Consider the following 20,112-nt stretch of genomic DNA (forward strand, 5'->3'; position numbering starts at 1 on the left):
GCCATATCTCCCATACTGCCTGGTACAGAACCCAAATTCCGGGGACTCTCTTGGACTCCCGAAAGTGTCTATTTTCAGTACCCCTATGGTCATTCAGTGTAGTTGCTGGAAATAAGATACTAAAATCATTGCTTCAGGTCAGGATTGCCGTCCCAGTCCAACAACGCCTGCAGAATGGTCGCAATGGGCCTGCGTTTGTGCCGACTCTACCCATTACCGCCCACACGCAGTGCCCAACTCTTCCCGTCACTGCCCACACGCAATGCCTGACTATTCTTGTTACCGCCCAAATGCAGTGCCCGACTCTTCTTGTTACCGCCCACACGCAGTGCCCGACTCTTCTTGTTACCGCCTACACACAGTGCCTGACTATTCTTGTTACCGCCCAAATGCAGTGCCCGACTCTTCTTGTTACCGCCCACATGCAGTGCCTGACTATTCCCGTTACCACCCACACGCAGTGCCCTACGCTTCCCGTTACTGCCCACAGGCAGTGCCCGACTCTTCTTGTTACCGCCCACAGGCAGTGCCCGACTCTTCTTGTTACCGCCTACACACAGTACCCGACTCTTCTTGTTACTGCCCACACACAGTGCCCGACTCTTCTTGTTACCGCCCACACGCAGTGCCTGACTATTCCCTTTACCGCCCACACGCAGTGCCCTACGCTTCCCGTTACTGCCCACACGCAGTGCCCGATTTTTCTTGTTACCGCCCACAGGCAGTGCCCGACTCTTCTTGTTACCGCCCACAGGCAGTGCCCGACTCTTCTTGTTACCGCCCACAGGCAGTGCCCGACTCTTCTTGTTACCGCCTACACACAGTGTCCGACTCTTCTTGTTACCGCCCACACACAGTGCCCGACTCTTCTTGTTACCGCCCACACGCAGTGTCTGACTATTCCCTTTACCGCCCACACGCAGTGCCCTACGCTTCCCGTTACTGCCCACACGCAGTGCCCGATTTTTCTTGTTACCGCCCACAGGCAGTGCCCGACTCTTCTTGTTACCGCCCACACGCAATGCCTGAATATTCCCGTTACCGCCCACACGCAGTGCCCGACTCTTTTTGTTACAGCCCACACGCAGTGCCCGACTCTGTCACCTTGTCTGCCCACAGGATTATTCCATGTAGAAAATCTTTCCTTGCGTATTCTCTGTGTTACTATGTACACACTATCCAGGTGTTGTGCCCACAGATGTCTGTTATCCTCTAGCAGATCCACGCCATGAAACGCGTCTGCCTTCACACTTCCTGTTCTGTCCCCCGGTATTGCCAAATGCCCTTCTGTCTCACGTCATGTCCCTTCCTTTCTGATGACTAAGTGTCACTTCTGCAGTCTGACGGCGTTGGAAAGTTCAGTTAGGGAAACCGAAATCCTTCCCACATCCATTACATAGGTGCTAAGTGCCGCAACACAAGACTACGGGTAGATGATCTGTGAGCTCTGATGTCATCACCTCTGTATGTATGTTGTAGTATAAAGTACCTGGGTGTAACCTTCATTCTGCGCAGACTTATACTGCACAGAGAATATTACAGTCTCTCACACCGGTCTCTGCACCAAGGGAGATTACAATCTATGGGCCTGATTCAGCAAGGCTTGCTAAGCAGTGGTTGTTCACTGCTTAGCGAGCCCTTAAACACTGCGAGTGTGTAACTCACCGAAGCCATTCGGTGCTGGGGTTCGCACATGCGCAAACCCCGACCATCGATATGAACGATCCTGAATCAGCCCAGATATCCCCTTTCACATACACAATAGGGATATTTTATTTCTAAGCAGTCACTAAACCCATCCGTATATGTTTGGATTGCGGGAGAACATACAAACTCCAACTTCTTACTTTCCAATGTGCGGATAATAGGGAAGCGCAGGAATGAAGAAATGACGCTTCTAGACAGACTCCAAGTGTTCCATGTAAGGGCCACATGTAATTTGGACAGTCCTGATGCCTTTTATTGATCACCCAGCTGTCTGTATCCAGAATCGGTAAAATACAGCTGTTCCCCATCCATATAAATGTGTTTTATTTCATATTTTACTTAAGTACTGCTGTTATGTGTTGACGACACTTACAGGGATAGGGGTGCGAGAACACACTGTCCCTGCACGTTACATCCCGCCTCCTTCTCTGTGTCATTTACCTGGAGAGGGATGACAAGATCCTGCTCCTGTGAGGATGCCCGTTACATCATACCAGCAGCCAATGAGATCATACGGTCTATCGCAGGTATACTGCACCCTCTTCTCGCTGGGAATAGCACAGGGATTCCCTACACACAATAACATGCCTGCATTACTCTTCCGTGTGCATTGCGTGCTCGCCGTCAAGGCTGGCTTGTCTATCTATGGAGGAGGTTGTGGGTGTCATAGACGAGAGGCTGAATGACTACTTGAGGTTTTTATGCTGTGCGTTGGCGATTTTATAGTTCCAGACTACGGAACATGGGAGCAGACCACAACCTGTATAGACAGTAACAATGGGATATTCTCCTGTTCTAGGACAATCAGGAGCCCCACAATCAGATGCTTAGTATACAGTATGCTGTGTATATACCGAGTCTTTTATACGGAGGGGTGTGGATTAGCTCACAGATAGGGGTGATTCAGGTTGGCTTGCTGCCTAGCGAGCCCCTTAAAGCCACCCGGCTGAACCCCTTGGTACCATGCGAGGGGATGTGTACAAAAACAAATAACATGCGGCCGTCAAATAATTTCTTTCCACTTCGGAAATATAAATCTGTGAAAACGGACTTTTATTTCTACTGCTATCCGCCGAAGATGGGGCGGGTACTTGCGTCCTGTGATGTAAGCCGCCCGCCCCATCTGCACTACCAGGGGAATGCCCGGCGTGTTCATGGGGATGGCCATAAAGTGCTAGGCGTTGCTCTGCATCGACCGGCCCGGCGAGTGTGTAACTTGCCAAAGCCATTTGGTGCCAGGGTTTGCACACACGCAAACCCCAATCACTGGGGCCAAATTATCCCAGTGAGCAATCCCGAATCGGCCCCACGGTGTGTAGGTAGACAGACATTCAATAAGTGACAACAGGCTGAAATGATGTTTTTAGATTTTTCTAACTTCCAGTTAGTTATAGCACTTCGCTCCGCTACTGTGGTGCTCACCGCACTTTACCGCTCCCAGTTGGAGTCCATGTGTATGACGGCTGGAAAAAGTTTTGTCTACCCCTCCAAGGAAATACTCATGTCGACTGTTTCAAGTGTCGACCATTGCATGTCAACTTTTTGGGCCTTATTCTGAGCCATGTGCGATGCTGTTGTTCACATACGGCAGATGGGCGGTGCCGCTGGTCTGACCAATCAGCAGCTACTGTCTGCACGACAGGCATTGGGGGAGGCAACAGGGATGCAGCCCATAGCATGCAATTAGATTCTAGACTGCACTGGTTAATGGAGAGAGAGGCTCTGATTGGTCCCCCACTTGTCCTGGTTAGGTGTGGTAATATCCCCCCTAAATCTGCAGACAAAGTATAGAGGGGACATATATAACGTTAGTCACTTATTCCTTAGTGGTGGGTACTAAATGCTTTACTGCGTGCTGTTTAGGGTAACCCGCACATTGATGGAAAAGCCCCTTACGCACCATTCATTATTAATGAGCGTCCTGGCGAACATTCTTTTCATTGAGCGTAAATGAGTCATTCCTGCATCCGATCTCGTGGCGGGAACCTAATGTATTATTTATACTCGGATGTTTTGAGCATACAGTGCAGTAATTAATATTTTTATGTGAATTTTGGATCGGATTCTGGGCAGAGTAAGAGGCAGCTGATCATCCATTGCTCTTAGCTGGATGGCACCGATGCTGTAGGAATCCCTTCCACAACGGCAGGACCAGATTGCCTTACCTTTCTCCTCCATTACTGTACATGTTGGCACTGCTCTGTGATTGGCTGCTTCTGTGCGCTATGTTAGGTCATACTGTTGCAAAACAATATGGGAGTGATATTTTGGCCTGACACTGTTGGACTCTGCTCGCAGGCACCGATGGTGATCTTGTGTTCTGTAGGACTCTGCTCACAGGCACCGATGGTGATCTTGTTCGCTGTAGGACTCTGCTCACAGGCACCGATGGTGATCTTGTGCGCTGTAAGACTCTGCTCACAGGCACCGATGGTGATCTTGTGCGCTGTAAGACTCTGCTTACAGGCACCGGTGGTGATTTTGTGCTCTGTAGGACTCTGCTCACAGGCACCGATGGTGATCTTGTGTTCTGCAGGACTCTGCTCACAGGCACCGATGGTGATCTTGTGTTCTGCAGGACTCTGCGCTGCAGGACTCTGCTCACAGGCACCGATGGTGATCTTGTGCGCTGTAAGACTCTGCTCACAGGCACCGATGGTGATCTTGTGCGCTGTAAGACTCTGCTTACAGGCACCGGTGGTGATTTTGTGCTCTGTAGGACTCTGCTCACAGGCACCGATGGTGATCTTGTGCGCTGCAGGACTCTGCTCACAGGCACCGATGGTGGTCTTGTGTTCTGCAGGACTTTGCTCACAGGCACCGATGGTGATCTTGTGTTCTGCAGGACTCTGCTCACAGGCACCGATGGTGATCTTGTGCGCTGCAGGACTCTGCTCTCTGGTCCTGATTGGGAAGACATTATTGTTATTTAATTTTATTAACTTTGAATCGACTTGGATTTCCCAGACTCTCTTTCCTTTTCCGGTGAGGGAAAGCGCACAGAAATGTCACATTAACTAGAACTAAGAATTAATCAGCGCCTTGGAAAATGAAACCTGTGCGCCGGGGTCAGGAATCCGATCATTAAAGCCCTGAATGCTGGCTTTCGCTCTCACTATTGGGGCTTGTTTGTTGTATATAGGATGGAGGTTTTACAATACATGGATATCCTATTTCCTCTCGATCTTATTTTTATTCACACGTGATGACATGTTCTCTGTATGTTGTAAGAGTAATGTGGTACAGCAGTGCTATAGCTATGTGTGTTCCTTATATACATTGTACTGCTCTGAGCCCAACACTCACCCCTATAATTCATTCTTTTCTCCATCATTCCATAGCCTGTCACTTATCTACACTATGCTGACCCCCTATAATTCCTTCCCTTCCTCACAACCCGCCCTCTAATTCTCCCGCTTCTTACTGACCCCCTATAATTCCTTCCCTTCCTCGCCCCCCTGTAATTCTCTCGCTCCTAACTGGCCCCCTATAATTACTTCCCTTCCTCACCACCCCCTCTGTAATTTTACCGCTCTTACTGGCTCCCTATAATTAATTTCCTTCCTCACCCCCCCTGTAATTGTCTCACTTCTTACTGACCCCCCTACAATTCCTTCCTCACCCCCCTGTAATTGTCTCACTTCTTACTGGCCCCCTATAATTCCTTCCTCACCACCTGCCCTGTAATCTCTCCACTCCTTACTGGCCCCCTATAATTTCTTCCTCACCACCTGCCCTGTAATCTCTACACTCCTTACTGGCCCCCCTATAATTCCTTCCTCACCATCCGCCATGTAATTACTTTACTCCTTACTGACCCCCTATAATTTCTTCCCTTCTTCACCACCCACCAAGTAATTCCTTCACTCCTTACTGACCCCCTATATTTTCTTCCCTTCCTCACCATCCTCCCAGTATTTCTCACTCTCCTTAATGAACCTCTATAATTCCTTACCTTTATCCCTACCCCCCATGTAATTCTCCCACTCCTTACTTATCCTCTATAAGTCCTTCCATTTCTCCTTACACCCCTGTAATTCACCCACTCCTTACTGGCGCCCTATAATTCCTTTCCTTCCTCTCCACCCTCCCTGTAAATCTGCTCCTACCTACCCCCTATAATTCCATCCCTTCCTCTCCACCCTCCCTGTAATTCTCTCACTCATTACTGACCCCCTATATAGTTCCTTCCCTTCATCACCACTCTCCTTGTAATTCTCCCACTCATTACTGACCCCCTATAATTCCTACCCTTTCTCACTAACCCCTGTAATTCCTCCTCTCCTTACAGGCCCCCTGTAATTCCTTCCCTTTCTCACTGCTCCCTGTAATTCCTCCCACTCCTTACTGACCCCCTATAATTCCATCCCTTCCTCGCCAATCGCCTTGTAATTCTCTCACTCATTACTGACCCCCTATAATTCCTACCCTTCCTCACCACCCGCCCTGTAATTTCTCCTCTCCTTACTGTCCCCCTGTAATTCCTTCCCTTTCTCTCTGGCCCCTGTAATTCCTCCTCTCCTTACTGCCCCCCTGTAATTCCTTCCCTTTCTCACTGCTCCCTGTAATTTCTCCCACTCCTTACTGGCCCGCCTATAATTCCTTCCCTTTCTCTCCATACACTCAGTAATTCATTAATTCCCTTCTCCCTCCTTTCTCTCCCTGGAAACCAATCCTCCTCTTACTGGCTCCCTATAATTCATTCCTCTTATTTCCCACCTTGCCGATCCCTCCCAATACACAGTCTCACCTATAGTGGACAGAAAAGGCCTGGGGCATTTGTGGTTCTCCCACTTTGTAGAGAACGCTGGGATTTGTGGTACACCTACAATTCTATATCAACCGGTTACCTACAAATGTACTATTTCTGCTAATTGTTTTTCGCAGTGTGGATTTATTTCTATAAATAATTAATGTCTTGTTTTTTTTTTTTCTCTGTGCAGATTTTTCCAACCAGGTCAATTCCACGTCTCTGAACTCCCCGAGTATCCGTGGTTCTATGAGCGCGCCCTTGCTTCATCCGTCCCTCAGCAGTTCCGGGATCAGCCCTTCGCTGGGCTCCCCCACCCATCTCCACTCGCCACTCGGATCCTCCCTCAATGGAATGGGCCCGCCTTTCTCGGTCATCAGCCCGCCCCTGGGCCCCTCGATGTCCCTCCAATCCTCGCAGGGCATTGGGTACGGCACCAATAGTCCTCAGGTGAGCTTTCTAAACCCGATTTCTCAATACATTACATTAAAAAAACATTTAATTTGTATTATCCATTCAGTAGCCTGTGTAACATATTACGCAGACTTTAACCAATTCTAATTTTTGTTGTTGTCTAATTTAAATTATTATAATGTAAATAATAGATGCTGAATATGGTTAAAAAATACAGTTTTGTCATAGGTCTTTACCTAGATGTTTTGTGTGCAGAGTTCTCCATTTAGTACAGTTCCATTATTTGCTTTCTCTTCCCCAGAATTCCTTCATCTACTCCAAAAGCCCTCCAGTCAATCTATTTGAGGTACTATACACAATACGATAGCTTGGGGGGTTGGCATGGTCTGATGGCAAGAGATATGTGATTTTTTTTTAATGAGAGGGCGCAATGGCTTAAACAGGGGTGTGACGAGGTTTGGAAAGGACAGAGCCGCTTTCTTATACAATTCTATTCAATGCATGATTATAACAAGTAGGGGTGGACCGGCAAATAGAATATACCTAGTGATTGGGAAACTTCTCGCGGTTCATGTTTTCCTGATATCCTGCGTATAAAATGGGGAATTAAACTATGTGACCTATAATGACATATAATTAGCCGGCTAATGCCCACGTTATGCCATTATACATTCACAAGGAACCAGCAGTATAAAGAGTTAATAAACCTACATCTCAGGGTTTCCTATCTGCTTCCTCTCCCTTCCCAAGAGAGGGAGGTCTAACTGGCGGAAAGATTATCTAAATCCCCCCCCCCCCCTTGTTCTCCACCCCCAGAGGTAAAGAGCTTACACTATAAGAAGCATAAGGGCAATACCAGCTGACTGCCACCTGCCACCCATCGTCCACCTTACACACAGGGATCAGGAGTGTGCTAATTCCCCAGCATACGGCCAGACAGTGCAGCAGCAGCTCAGATACAGCAGTCGGAGTATTCGCCACCCGGGGACAGTGGGAGTTGTAGTACACGTGGAGAGTACGGGAGTTGTTATACTGGCTACTGCAAAATGCACTAGTAGACAATAAAGGGTTAATGGACTACAATGAATGAATACAGGAGGGCCAATCACAAGTAGGGAATGGAGTCATGTAATGGGGCAAGAGGGCCAATCAGGGAGCTGCAAGGGGCGCCGCCAGGGAGGAGGGTGTGGTGCATAGAGGTTGGTCACAGTCAGTGCCGGATTAAGCTTGGGTCGGTCGCCCCAGGTGGCAGGCAGTGGGGTCGGGCAGCACGGTGGCGGGCAGGGGGTCCCTCTGGCAGCTGGGCACTGCAGTCAACGGCGGGGTCCCTGCGGTGGATGGGAAGTCAGCGGCAGGGTAGCGCTACTAGTTCCCTTCCTCCACAGGGACTTCACCTCTGACTGCCCATCCACCACAGGGATCCAGATCCCTGCTGCCCAGGTATCCAGGGGATGGGATGGGTTTGGGGCCCCGACAATTTTGTTGTCCAGTGCCACCACGGGGAGGGGGAGTTGTAACCTGCTGTTTGCTTATGTTACTTACAAAGGTACTCCCATCCATAAGAGTGCCATTGTTGTCCACCTGTATACGTGTTATAAACATTAAGGTCTGTGCAAGACTGACTCATTAATAACTTAAAAGGCACTTCTTGAGCACAAACTACCCCCCCTTCCCTGCTCATTTACATACCAGAGCCAGCGGCTTCACCATAAACCACCAGTAGAGGGAACAGATGGAATTAGAGGGGGGGAATAAGTTAGTAATACCATTAAACCATAACCATGGGAAGCGGCGTAATTATAGCTATGACCAATTAGCTCTGCAATCATGGTCATTTGCCGCAGTAAGCGCATCAGGCATAAAACGTTAAGCGGAGCCCATTACGCAGCAAACAACGGCTTTAGTCTTAGGGCATTAAACAGAAATAATTGTGTTCACAGCTATCGCAGAGCGCCGGATGGAACGGGTGATGGGATTGAGTCCGGACGGCCGGTCCTTATGTGTGTGCGCTGCCGGTGCTTTCAGTGTGCACCGGCTATTAATGAAATGGGAGTGATGTTCTGTGTCTGCAGAAGTTTGCGTGCGCTCAGAAATCCAGGGGGACCGTTAGCCCAGATATTATCTCTGAGGCTCAAACACTCGGACACCGAGCTGTCTTTTTCTCATAGACCATCTTAAGTGATTACCGTGAGCAAGCCAATAAGACAATGTTACCCTCTGATCCTGAGCCATATGTCTCTTCCCTGGAGAGCATTAGTGTCGGCAAACACCTGAGCCGAGGCCGTGGGTGCAGAAGGAAGAGAATCGGAGCAGCTCTGGAATTTCAGAGGGGGTTTCTACCGCTGTTGTCCGTTACAGGACAGGAGTCGCCCACCCCCTACAGTGCCGCAGCTCAGTGCAGTCTCCCCGGAGGAAGGATCCAAGGCAAACTAAGGCGCACTACAGGGTTCTGATTAATGCTCGCTTGGCTAGCTGTGCTGCTGACAAGACGAGAACCTGAAGATGGAACTCTCCGGAGAGCAGAACGCAGCAAAGTGGGCACGCTGATTCCCAGGAATAACAGCGCCTGGTCTGGACTCTTCCCCGGAGGAGGCGAAAGAGGTTATTTGCCCCTGGCGCGCAGGGCAGCAGGATAAGCCAGAGGCAGATTGGAGTCCTAAGTCTGCTATATAAAACCGAAACCTGTCAGGACTTTTAAATGTGAAAATCAAAATGATAGAAGCTGTAAAGCACCAGGAACCCTAAGTGACGCTAACAAGAGGATGTACTGCGGTGACCCCTCTGGACACCTCATGGTAATACAGCGCGTAACAGCCCTCCATGGGGTTCCGAACTCGACACCGGTCTCCTCTCTCTCCTTTGTAAGAGGCGATTTCTGGGAGTTGTGAAATGAGTTCCGGCAGCCCGCACCAGGCGGTCATAATGGAGAGATGCACCAGAGACGGTTTTGCTGGGATATGGAAATATTTGTGGGCTGAGTGATGTCAGGAGCACTTATGGCCTGTGCTTATCCTCAGCCACCATTTACTCATTTTGGGGAGTGTCTCCCCCCCCCCCCCCAACATATACTGTATATATTTATTTGAGTTTATTTCATGTCTTGACCGCCACCTTAGTTGTACTAGGATTTCCTGATCATTGTGTGCCTATCTCTGTAATCTCCAATTCTATCCCAAAGCTATAAGTCTGCAGCCCCCTTTCCTCCTAGTGTGGTCTGACAGCCGGCGCACCAGTGTCCTCCGTGGTGACCTTTATTCCATCCTTACATAACTGGTGCTGATGCGTCCATACTGTGTCCTCTACACCATCCTGGTGATACCGTTCTGTGCTATGTCCTCTACACTGTCCCTGTTATATGTGTCCTCTACATCGTCCCGGTGATACATTCTTGTGCAGTGTCCCCTCTCCCTTATTTATCCTTCTCTCTCGTTCTCTTTTCTTTCTTGCCCCCTCCTCTTTCTCTCTCCCAATATTCCCTCCGTCCTATCTCTTCCATGCTCACATACCTCTTTTTGTCTCTCTCTCACCCTTCACTATCTTCTTTCTTTCTCTCTCTCTCTTCCAATCTCCCCTCCATTTTCTCTCTCTCCTTTTCTTACCAACACCTCTCTCCCTTATCAATCTCACCCCTCTTTCTCTTACGTCCCCCTGTACCCCTCTCCCAACACCACCTATTTCTCTGTTCCTTCCTTACCTTCACCTCTTTCCCTCTCCTTTCCTAACACTCACCTCTTTCCCTCTCCCTTCCTTAACCTCACCTCTTTCTCCCTTCCTTACCCTCACCTCTTTCCCCCTCCCTTACCCTCACCCCTGTCCCCCTCCCCTCCCAACACCCACCTCTTTCTCTCTCCCTTCTTTACCCTCACCTCTTTACCTCTCCCTTCTTTACCCTCACCTCTTTCCCTCTCCCTTCCTCACCCTCACCTCTTTCCCTATCCCTTCCTTACCCTCACCTCTTTCCCTCTCCCTTCCTTACCCTCACCTCTTTCCCTCTCCCTTCCTTACCCTCACCTCTTTACCTCTCCCTTCCTTACCCTCACCTCTTTCCCTCTACCTTAATTACCCTCACCTCTTTCTCCCTCTCCCTTCATTACCTTCACCTCTTTCTCCCTTCCTTACCTTCATCTGTTACTCTCCCCCTTCCCTACCTTCACCTCTTTCCCTCTCCCTCCCTTACCCTTACCTCTTTCCCTTTCCTTCCTTACCCTCGCCTCCTTTCCCTCACCTCTTTCTCTCTCTCCCTTCCTTACCCTCACCTCTTTCCCTCTCCCTTCCTTACCCTCACCTCTTTACCTCTCCCTTCCTTACCCTCACCTCTTTCCCTCTTCCTTCCTTACCCTCACCTCTCTCCCTTCCTTACCCTCACCTCTTTCCCTCTACTTTAATTACCCTCACCTCTTTCTCCCTTCCTTACCTTCATCTGTTACTCTCCCCCTTCCCTACCTTCACCTCTTTCCCTCTCCTTCCTTCCTCCTTCCCTCACCTCTTTCTCTCTCCCTTCCTTACCTTCACCTCTTTCTCTCTCCCTTCCTTACCTTCACCTCTTTCTCTCTCCCTTCCCTACCTTCACCTCTTTCCTTCTCCCTTTCGCTATTCTTTTCTTACCCTCACCTCTTTGTCACCACCTCCTCCTCCCTCCCTCTAGTCTCCTTTCATAATCTCCTCTCTCCCTTTATTTACCACCTGTCTGTCACCTTTCCCTCTATCTGTGCCTTCTGACTCTTCCATCGTTTTCTCTTCCACCTGTCTCTACTCTCTCCCTTTATCAAGTAACTGTCTCTCTCATCCTCCACTCTCTTTCTCACCTACCCATCTCTCCCCATTTTTGCACTCTCCCCCACTTTTTTCTCACCTCTCCCCTCTATATTTCACACCTATATCTGTCCTCTCTCATTTCTTTCTCACCCTCCTCCTCCTTGATCTCCTCTCTATCGTTCACTCACCCTCCGCTATCCCCCCTCGCTCTCTTACCCCTTCCTCTCTCGGTTACAGTCTCTCTTTCTCCCTCTCTCTGTTTCCTCTTCTCTATTTTTGATTATTTTTATCTCTTGTTTGTCTTTTCTTTGTGTCTTTCTTTTTGGCCATCTCCTTCCCACTTTCTCCTGCTGTAGAATACGTTGAGCCTCTGCAGTATGGATCACTTCCCCAGTAGTCTCCCACCTGATCCATTACCCTCTCGGGCATAAGATACCAGAACATATAAGATTTGGTGAGGACTCTGTTCCCCCACCCCCCCTCCCTATGCTCGCTGCATCCCAGCTGCTTTTGATGTTGGGGATATGGCTGCCAGACCGTCCGTCAAGCTGATTAGCAGAAGAGTTTCTCTCTCATCTCGACTTTTCCATTATTATTTCTTGTTTCCCAGGGTGTGAAAGTCTATTTGCTCTGCGTTCCCCAGACAAGGGGCAGCATCCGGAATAGCCCAGTTATTAAGCCCAGAGGCATTGCGCTGGCTTTATGGTGGTAAACCAGCCTTCTCGGAAGCAGTACTTATGGGAATTTTTATGGAGAAAGCAATAAAATACTGCCGGCAATTAAAACTTTGATATGTAATGAAGAGCCAGACAGGTGAGGGTGTGAGGGCTGTTTTGATCTCGAATCACGGTTGGCGCCGGTTCATGGCCGGCTAGAAGTGATGGTTAATGAGGACTCCACAGTTCGCGGCTACAGACTTGACTTTGCTTTTAAATATTCAAAGGACTATATACATGTAAATAAGTATGCAAATATATAATTCACCTTTAAACTACAAGTGTAGAAATGAAGGGAAATAATATCGAATTTAGGGATCTAGTTTGGAACCTGTTTGACCTTGGAAGAATAATGGGGGCTATTGGATGGAGACAAAGCCAGTCCGCTCCTAACTGCCATGGTACAGACTGTGAGGCAGATGTAGCAAGCCTGGTAAAGTGGCAGGTGATAACACAGCAGCCAATCAGCTCCTAACTATCAAGTTGCAGTCCAGGATTGAACAGTGACAGTTAGGGGCTCACTGGCGACTGCATTATCACCGGTCACTTTATGCAGACTTATTGAGCTTGGTGAAGTGATAAAGTGGCTGGTATCTTATCACTGGCAAATCTGCTCCTAAATGACAAGTTACAGGCTGGGTTTGAAAAATGGACAGTTAGGAGCTGATTGACCAGTGATAAAGTACCAGCCACTTTAACACTTCGCCGAAATCTGCCCCTTTATCACTTCACCGGGAGTAATATATCTGTTTGAAAAAAAAATGACAGATAGGGTGTGAGTGGTTGGTACTTTATCTCCATCCAGCACTTAGTAAATAGACCCCAATATTTGTTTCCCGGGCAGATGGTTATAGCCGCCAGCATAATTTTTTTTTCCCAGCCAGGTTTCGGACCTGCCACTTAGGCAGCAATATCATGAATGCGGGATTCATAGAATGCCCTGTTGAAGCTATGAGTGGGCGCACTTTTGGGGCTGTAAAAGCGGTAGAGCACAATGTGGGCATCGGGCACTGTGTAATGAGTATCTCCTATCTGATTCCATTGCTTTGCTCAGTAGTGAGAGCTATGAAACGTTTGCACGTGATTTACCTTGTTTTTTTTCTTTCTCCTTTTCTTTTTTCACTCGCACATGTTTTCAGCTCCATTCCCCCATGAATTCAGTCAGCAGCACAGAGGACATCAAACCACCTCTGGGGATAAACGGCATCCTCAAAGTGCCCTCACACCCGTCAGGAGTCATGTCTGCCTTCACCAAGCACATCTGCGCCATCTGCGGGGACAGATCTTCAGGTATTTATCAAAGTGCCACTACGTGTCCCTAGATGGAACAGTGAATTTGTGAAAGGGATCCCCCCCCCCCATATACTCAGGGCTGTGTGACCACTGTGCATACATAGAATAATGCCACATATACAGAAATTCTCCCATGGACTGGTCTCTGCAAAGGATTTAATGTCAGACCTTCAAGACAAAACAAAAATAATTAATCTCTTCACAGTAAGAGCAGTAGTTCAACCTTTGTGGAAAAGGGTTCTTCACATTAAGAGCAGTAGTTAGTTCAACCTTTGTGGAAAGGGTTCTTCACAGTAAGAGCAGTAGTAAGGTCATCCTTTGTGGAAAGGGTTCTTCACCGTAAGAGCAGTAGTTAGTTCAACCTTTTGTGGAAAAGGGTTGTTCACAGTAAGATCAGTAGTAAGTTCAGCCTTTGTGGAAAAGGGTTAGTCGCAGTAAGAGCAGTAGTAAATTCAGCCTTTGTGGAAAAGGGTTCTTCACAGTAAGAGCAGTAGTAAGTTCAGCCTTTGTGGAAAAGGGTTCTTCACAGTAAGAGCAGTAGTAAATTCAACCTTTGTGGAAAGGGTTCTTCACCGTAAGAGCAGTAGTTAGTTCAACCTTTGTGGAAAAGGGTTCTTCACAGTAAGAGCAGTAGTTAGTTCAACCTTTGTGGAAAAGGGTTCTTCACAGTAAGAGCAGTAGTTAGTTCAACCTTTGTGGAAAATGGTTCTTCACAGTAAGAGCAGTAGGGAGACCTGACATTTGTAGACACTGTATAAGAAAGGATTGGACATTTAGGTTAATTAGAGGTCTATTAGCGCTATCCACCACTGACCACAAATAGTGACATTAACTATTTGGCAAAATAGGCTTAGCACATGGAAGCAGTGATCTGTTTGTGCTTACGCCGGCCACTCCTCAAAGTATGTCCAGACCGATCTGTGATTTCACATAAGGTCATTTCCTTTCTAAAAACATTCAACCCAATTGCTTAAGGTGCCCATACCCGGTGCCATATGTGCTTGGTGCATTTTGTACTAGATCGCATCGCATCTAGTTTAAATCGCATGCGATACGCCACAACAGCGTGCAATTTGATCTAGTACATAAAGTACTGCCTGCACATAATTTTTTGGCTTCCGATATGAACTACGCAGGAGCGGGTTGGGATCATTTGGTCTATTGCATTATGGTCGAAAGTCATTAGGTCGAATCCATTAGGTCGACATGCTAAAAGGTCAACATGACTCTAGGTCGACATGGGAAAAGGTCGACATGATTCTAGGTCGAAAGGTCATTAGTTCGACAGGTCATTAGTTCGACAAGGTCATTAGTTCGACATTGTCTATGTCGACATTCACAAGGTCGACATGGGGTTTTTCACTGTTTTTTTACCTGAATGTCAACACAGTCGACATGGACACAGTTTAAAGTGCACTGCATCCCCTCGCTGCGCTCGCTATGCGTCGGGCACGGTGCCTCGCTACGCTCGGCACACTATTTTATTCTCCCACCACGCCCTAGTGGATGGTAGGGCATGAAATACCGCCTGTCGGCACATGTTGGCTCAAAAAACAGTGAAAAACTCCATGTCGACCTTGTGAATGTCGACATAGACAATGTCGAACTAATGACCTTGTCGAACTAATGACCTGTCGAACTAATGACCTTTCGAACTAGAATCATGTCGACCTTTTCCCATGTCGACCTAGTCATGTCGACCTTTTAGCATGTCGACCTAATGGATTCGACCTAATGACTGTCGACCATAATGCAGTAGACCAAATGACCGCATCCCGCAGGAGCGCGCATTGCCAAAATAAATACAGTGCAATGTGAACTAGATGTGATGCGTTTTGACTAAATCCTTCACAACGCATCTGAGAACCGCACCGTGTGTGTGGGCGCCATTCGTTCTGTTTTCTGTTACGCTTGTTTTATATTTAGTTTTTTTTATGTTGTTGTCATAATTATTGCCCATGCCCAGGGGGAAAGTGCTAACTTGCTGGATCTCTGTACCAATATACCAAATTGCAGGCTGATTGGGTTTGGCAAATGTTTTGGCCCCAACATGCTGTAAAACGATGGCTCTTGTGGGCACCACGACCTTTGTGTATAAATTTGTGGACGCGTGACTGAATATTCTGCCTAGGTCCACTATCACTGTAGGGTACGGTATCATAATTTGTCAATGTCTAGGTAGACAGTCAACATGCATTAGGTCGATAGTTACAAAAGGGGTACAAAAGTTGACAGGATGAAATAGTTGACATGATAATGGCGATACCATTTTTTTTTTGGCGCCAAATCTTGTAAATTCACCGTTATGGGCCTTATTCTAGTTCACTCTTTCTGACAAAATCCTTCTTAGATGGACAAAACATGTGCACTGCAGGTGGGGCAGATGTTACTTGTGCAGATATAATTAGATTTGGGTGGGGTTTTACCTCAAAATGAGATTTATATTGCAGTGTAAAAATAAAGCAGACAGTATTTACCCTGCACAGAGACAAAATAACTCACCAAAATCTAATTCTATCTGCACCTGTTACATCTGCCCCCCTGCAGTGCACATGGTTTTGTCCATCTAAGAAGGATTTAGTCAGAAAGAGTGAACTAGAATAAGGCCCTATGTGAGCACCATCAGCACAAACGTGTTTCCCCGCAGTTAACTCTGGGCAAGGTTACCATTCCCAATAGATGCCCACATGTTATGAAAACATGTGAAAAACCCCCCAGAACCCCAGGTCAGTCGCGACCTTCAGTACCTGTCAACATATGATGTCGACATATTGGCTGTCGACAGTACATTGCCGATCTAACATCCAGAACTATAAAAGCTTCTAAAACAGGCAATTAGTTATGTTGCCCATAGCAACCAATCAGATTTTACAGGGTAAATTTACTAAGATAGGAGTCTGTTATCTTCTAGAACAGTGATGGCTAACCTTGACACTCCAGCTGTTGTTGAACTACACATCCCAGAATGCCCTGCATCACTTTCAGCATGGCCAAATAGTAAAACTGTAGCAGGGCATGCTGGGATGTGTAGTTCAACAACATCCCATCTTCAAAAAAATTCATCCCAGAGAATTTGAGTGGTTGCTAGGGCAACATCACTACTTGCCTGTTTTAGAACCTTAGTAAATCTCCCCATAGCTATAATTTATCTACTGAATTCTAGAAAGTAATAAACAGGATCTGTGTGGTTGTCTGTTTTAGAAGGTTTAGTAAATCTAGCCCTAGATGTCTGTATTAAGGTAGGGGCCTAGGGATTTGGGGCCTGATTCCAGCCCATTTGCAGCCATGGCGATTATCGAAGACCGAACATGAGCACAGATCGTAGTGCGCATGCGCGAGCCAGCCGTGCGAACGAAGCCAGAGATGACATCTCTGGTCATTCGCAACTTCATTGACAGGTGGCCAGCTTGTGTGGGCGGCACACTGGTGGGTTTTTGGGAATTCCCCAGAAAACATAGGGGGCGCCAGGCTGTTGGGAGGGATGGATGCTGATGTCAGCAGCGGTCCCGATCTCCCCGCGGCCTTCATAGCACCGAGTAAGTCTAGACGGCTGCAAACAGAGGGGAAACCCATCCCATAGTGAGTGGTTGCGAATGGATTTCCCCCTGGCGGGTATCCACAATGGCGGGGCACGTTTACCTGATCGCTGGGCCCCGAAGATTCTCAGCCCAGCGAACAGCTCTGAATCAGCACCTTAGAACGCTGCTCATCTCCCTTCTTCTAGGCGGCTCCAGCCTGCGAGCAATGAGATTATTTTGCCGTAATCCGCTGAACAAATTTTTTGCCTAATAGTATCAGTTACCGCGAAGCTGGTTTCAATGAGAGACAGTTTGTGGGGGCGCTCAGACGTGTTCCCGGGGTCGGACTTTTAATTTTTGTGCTGTACATTTAATTTTCTATTTTATTTCGCGTCTCCCACTGCGAGGATCTGATTAGTGTCTGAATTCAAAGTAGTTCATCTTGTTCGTTTGATGAAATCTTAAAAGGAAGTTGTAAGGGTGCCCTGGGAGCTGCGGTGAAGGGTACCCGGCGCGGTCCGGGACCTCTCCTTACATGCCTGTCTCCAGCGCGTCTGGCATGTGGTTAAGATGACGGCGTTGACGGTCCATTGTTGTGCGTTCCTTAATCTTCTCGGTAACCAGACCTGACCCGCGTAGAACTTGCGTGAGGAATGGGAGAATTAAACACGTGTCACTGCTGTTAAAAGTATTTCTGGAAGAAGGGAGCGCACCCTGATGTTGGCCGATGAGGACTTTAAAACATAAATAAATAAGGTTTATTTGTTTAATAGGTCCCTAGAATGAGTTAATATGTGCAGATTGTATGCAACAATTTATTTCACTTCGATTCTGGATCAGTGAAACCTAAGGACATATTGTAGCCTAATTCAGACCTGTTAGCACGGCTGCACGTTTCGCAAGTGGACTTCACCATGCTGCGCTGCAGATGGGGCAGATGTAACAGGTGCAGAGCAAGTCACATTTGGGTGAGCAGTGTTGAAACTGAAATCTAAATTGCAGCGTAAAAATAAAGCGGGCAGTAATTACCCTGCACAGAAACAAAATAACTCACCCGAATCTAACTCTCGGCACGTGTTACATCCGCCTCATTTGCAGTGCAGCATGGTTTTGTCTGTCTGCAAAAATTGCAGCTTTGCCTTCCGGTCTGAATCAGGCCAATAACGAGAAACTTGTTTTATGCAATAGTACAGGAAATAACGGGATTGGTCGACATGGGTAAGGTCGGAAGGTCAACACAAGCATTAGGTCGACAATGGGAAGGTCCACAGTCAAAATGTTGAAATTAGTTTTTCACGTTTTTTGGGGGGAGCTGACATGTGCTGACAGACGGTATTTCATGCCCTATCATCCACTATGGTGTGGTGGGAGAATAAAAAAGTGCGTGAGTCGACAGCCGTACACTTAGAACTGTGTCCACGTCAACTGTGTCGACACCCAGAAAAAACCCTGTGAAACACTCATGTCGACCTTTATGTATGTCGACCTTCCCAATTATCGGCCCAATGCTTGCGTCAACCTTCTGCCCCTCCCACCTTAGCCATGGATGGGTCAAGCAGGTCGTTCTAACATATGGCCTGCTTTACAGCGCCGCTGAATATTTTGGAAAATTACTGATTAGCGCCCTGCAGATTGGGCCGCCAAACTGAAGTCCTGTTTCAGGCAGCAACATTACGTTGACGGCAGCATCCAACCGCTTCTATAACGGAGCTACGTTTGCCTTTGGCTTGCTGGCACTTGTAGTACCCCAACAGCTGCAGAGCGCCTTGACATCCTTAGCAATGGTTAGAACGCTGCTTGTCCTCTCTCTCTGTATCTGGAACAGACGTTGGATAAGTGCAGTGTTTGCATTTCATGTGCTTCATGTTTATACTGCAGGCATTGACCTTCTCACTCTACCAGAATGTGCGCAGGAACACTGAAGGATAAATGCACTTTGTCTCAGCGAGCTCTGCGGATTCCAGCTTATATTCTCCCAGCGATGCGTTAACCCATCAGCCTTGAATTTGATTTTGCCTGCAGAGAAGCAGATTTCTTGCTGCTTCCATTGGGACATGGCTGTTGGCATTCAACGTCTGGGGAACATAGACCACGTTAAGCCACAGTGTGATGTCACCTGCTCCTCTCCTCCACCACCCACTCGTGACCAGCCACGACCCACTGTTCTCCATACACAACTGTGAAAAGGTGTCCCACAATGCATTCTGGTACTCAACGCATAGGGACAGATACACCTTTTTTAACCCTTTTTCCGCCCTGAGGGGATGTTGACATTTGGCTTGAATCTGGGTGGCACATGCCGCCCGTATCGGGCACAGTGGGGCAGTTGTCTTCTTTTGCGTATGCATCCACATCACTATGCAAGATAAGACAGAGGGGGGGGATTTACTAAGATGTGTACTCTACTTCACGTGATGTTGCCATGGGGCAACCAATCAGATCCTGTCTACTATCTTCTAGAGCAGGGCTGGGCAACACCGGCCCTCCAGATGTTAATAAACTACAAATCCCAGGATGCTTTGCATTAGTTTTGCTATGTGGCCATGCTGAAACTGATGCAAGGCATGCTGGGATGTGTAGTTCATCAACATCTGGAAGGCCGGTGTTGCCCAGCCCTGTTCTAGAGGGTGTTAAATAAATAAGAAGTAGATTCTGATTGGTTGCCCATAGCAACAGCGCATGTGAAGTAGAATACACATCTTAGTCCATTTCCCCCAGAGGCTTTTCATAGGAGAAATAATGATGTCATCCCGAAGTGATGACATCATAACTTCATGATTGTACACACACACACATATATTGCATCGATCCCATTAGCAGATTAACATTAAAGTACATAAGACAAGAGAAGGAACGACCTAGATGTAATTGTATGCTCCATTCTTATAGCGTCATTAATAAAGCATATGCACCGGCTCCCATGTGTCTGAGTAATGCTACTTTACATTATAACTAATCA

General features: G+C 47.6%; 1 protein-coding gene and 1 long non-coding RNA gene across 8 annotated transcripts in view; one reads left to right on the top strand and one right to left on the bottom strand.

Moving 5' to 3' along the window:
* Positions 1-20,112, top strand: part of RXRA (retinoid X receptor alpha) — a 148,739-nt gene that overhangs the window by 87,253 nt on the left and 41,374 nt on the right. For 5 of the 7 annotated variants that reach the window (XM_083158591.1, XM_083158593.1, XM_083158592.1 and 2 more), the window contains exons 2-4: positions 6,651-6,907; positions 7,173-7,217; positions 13,482-13,632. In XM_083158591.1, coding sequence (XP_083014717.1) covers positions 6,651-6,907; positions 7,173-7,217; positions 13,482-13,632 — 453 coding nt within the window. The remainder of the gene's footprint in view (positions 1-6,650; positions 6,908-7,172; positions 7,218-13,481; positions 13,633-20,112) is intronic. The other 2 variants (XM_083158588.1, XM_083158590.1) reach the window with 1 other exon arrangement.
* Positions 13,850-20,112, bottom strand: part of LOC146035251 (uncharacterized) — a 135,006-nt gene continuing 128,743 nt past the window's right edge. Inside the window, exon 3 of the long non-coding RNA XR_014460609.1 lies at positions 13,850-14,385. This is a non-coding gene — a long non-coding RNA (uncharacterized LOC146035251). The remainder of the gene's footprint in view (positions 14,386-20,112) is intronic.

Source organism: Crinia signifera, chromosome 9, assembly GCF_055691185.1.
Source record: "Crinia signifera chromosome 9, ASM5569118v1, whole genome shotgun sequence".
Classification (NCBI taxonomy): domain Eukaryota; kingdom Metazoa; phylum Chordata; class Amphibia; order Anura; family Myobatrachidae; genus Crinia; species Crinia signifera.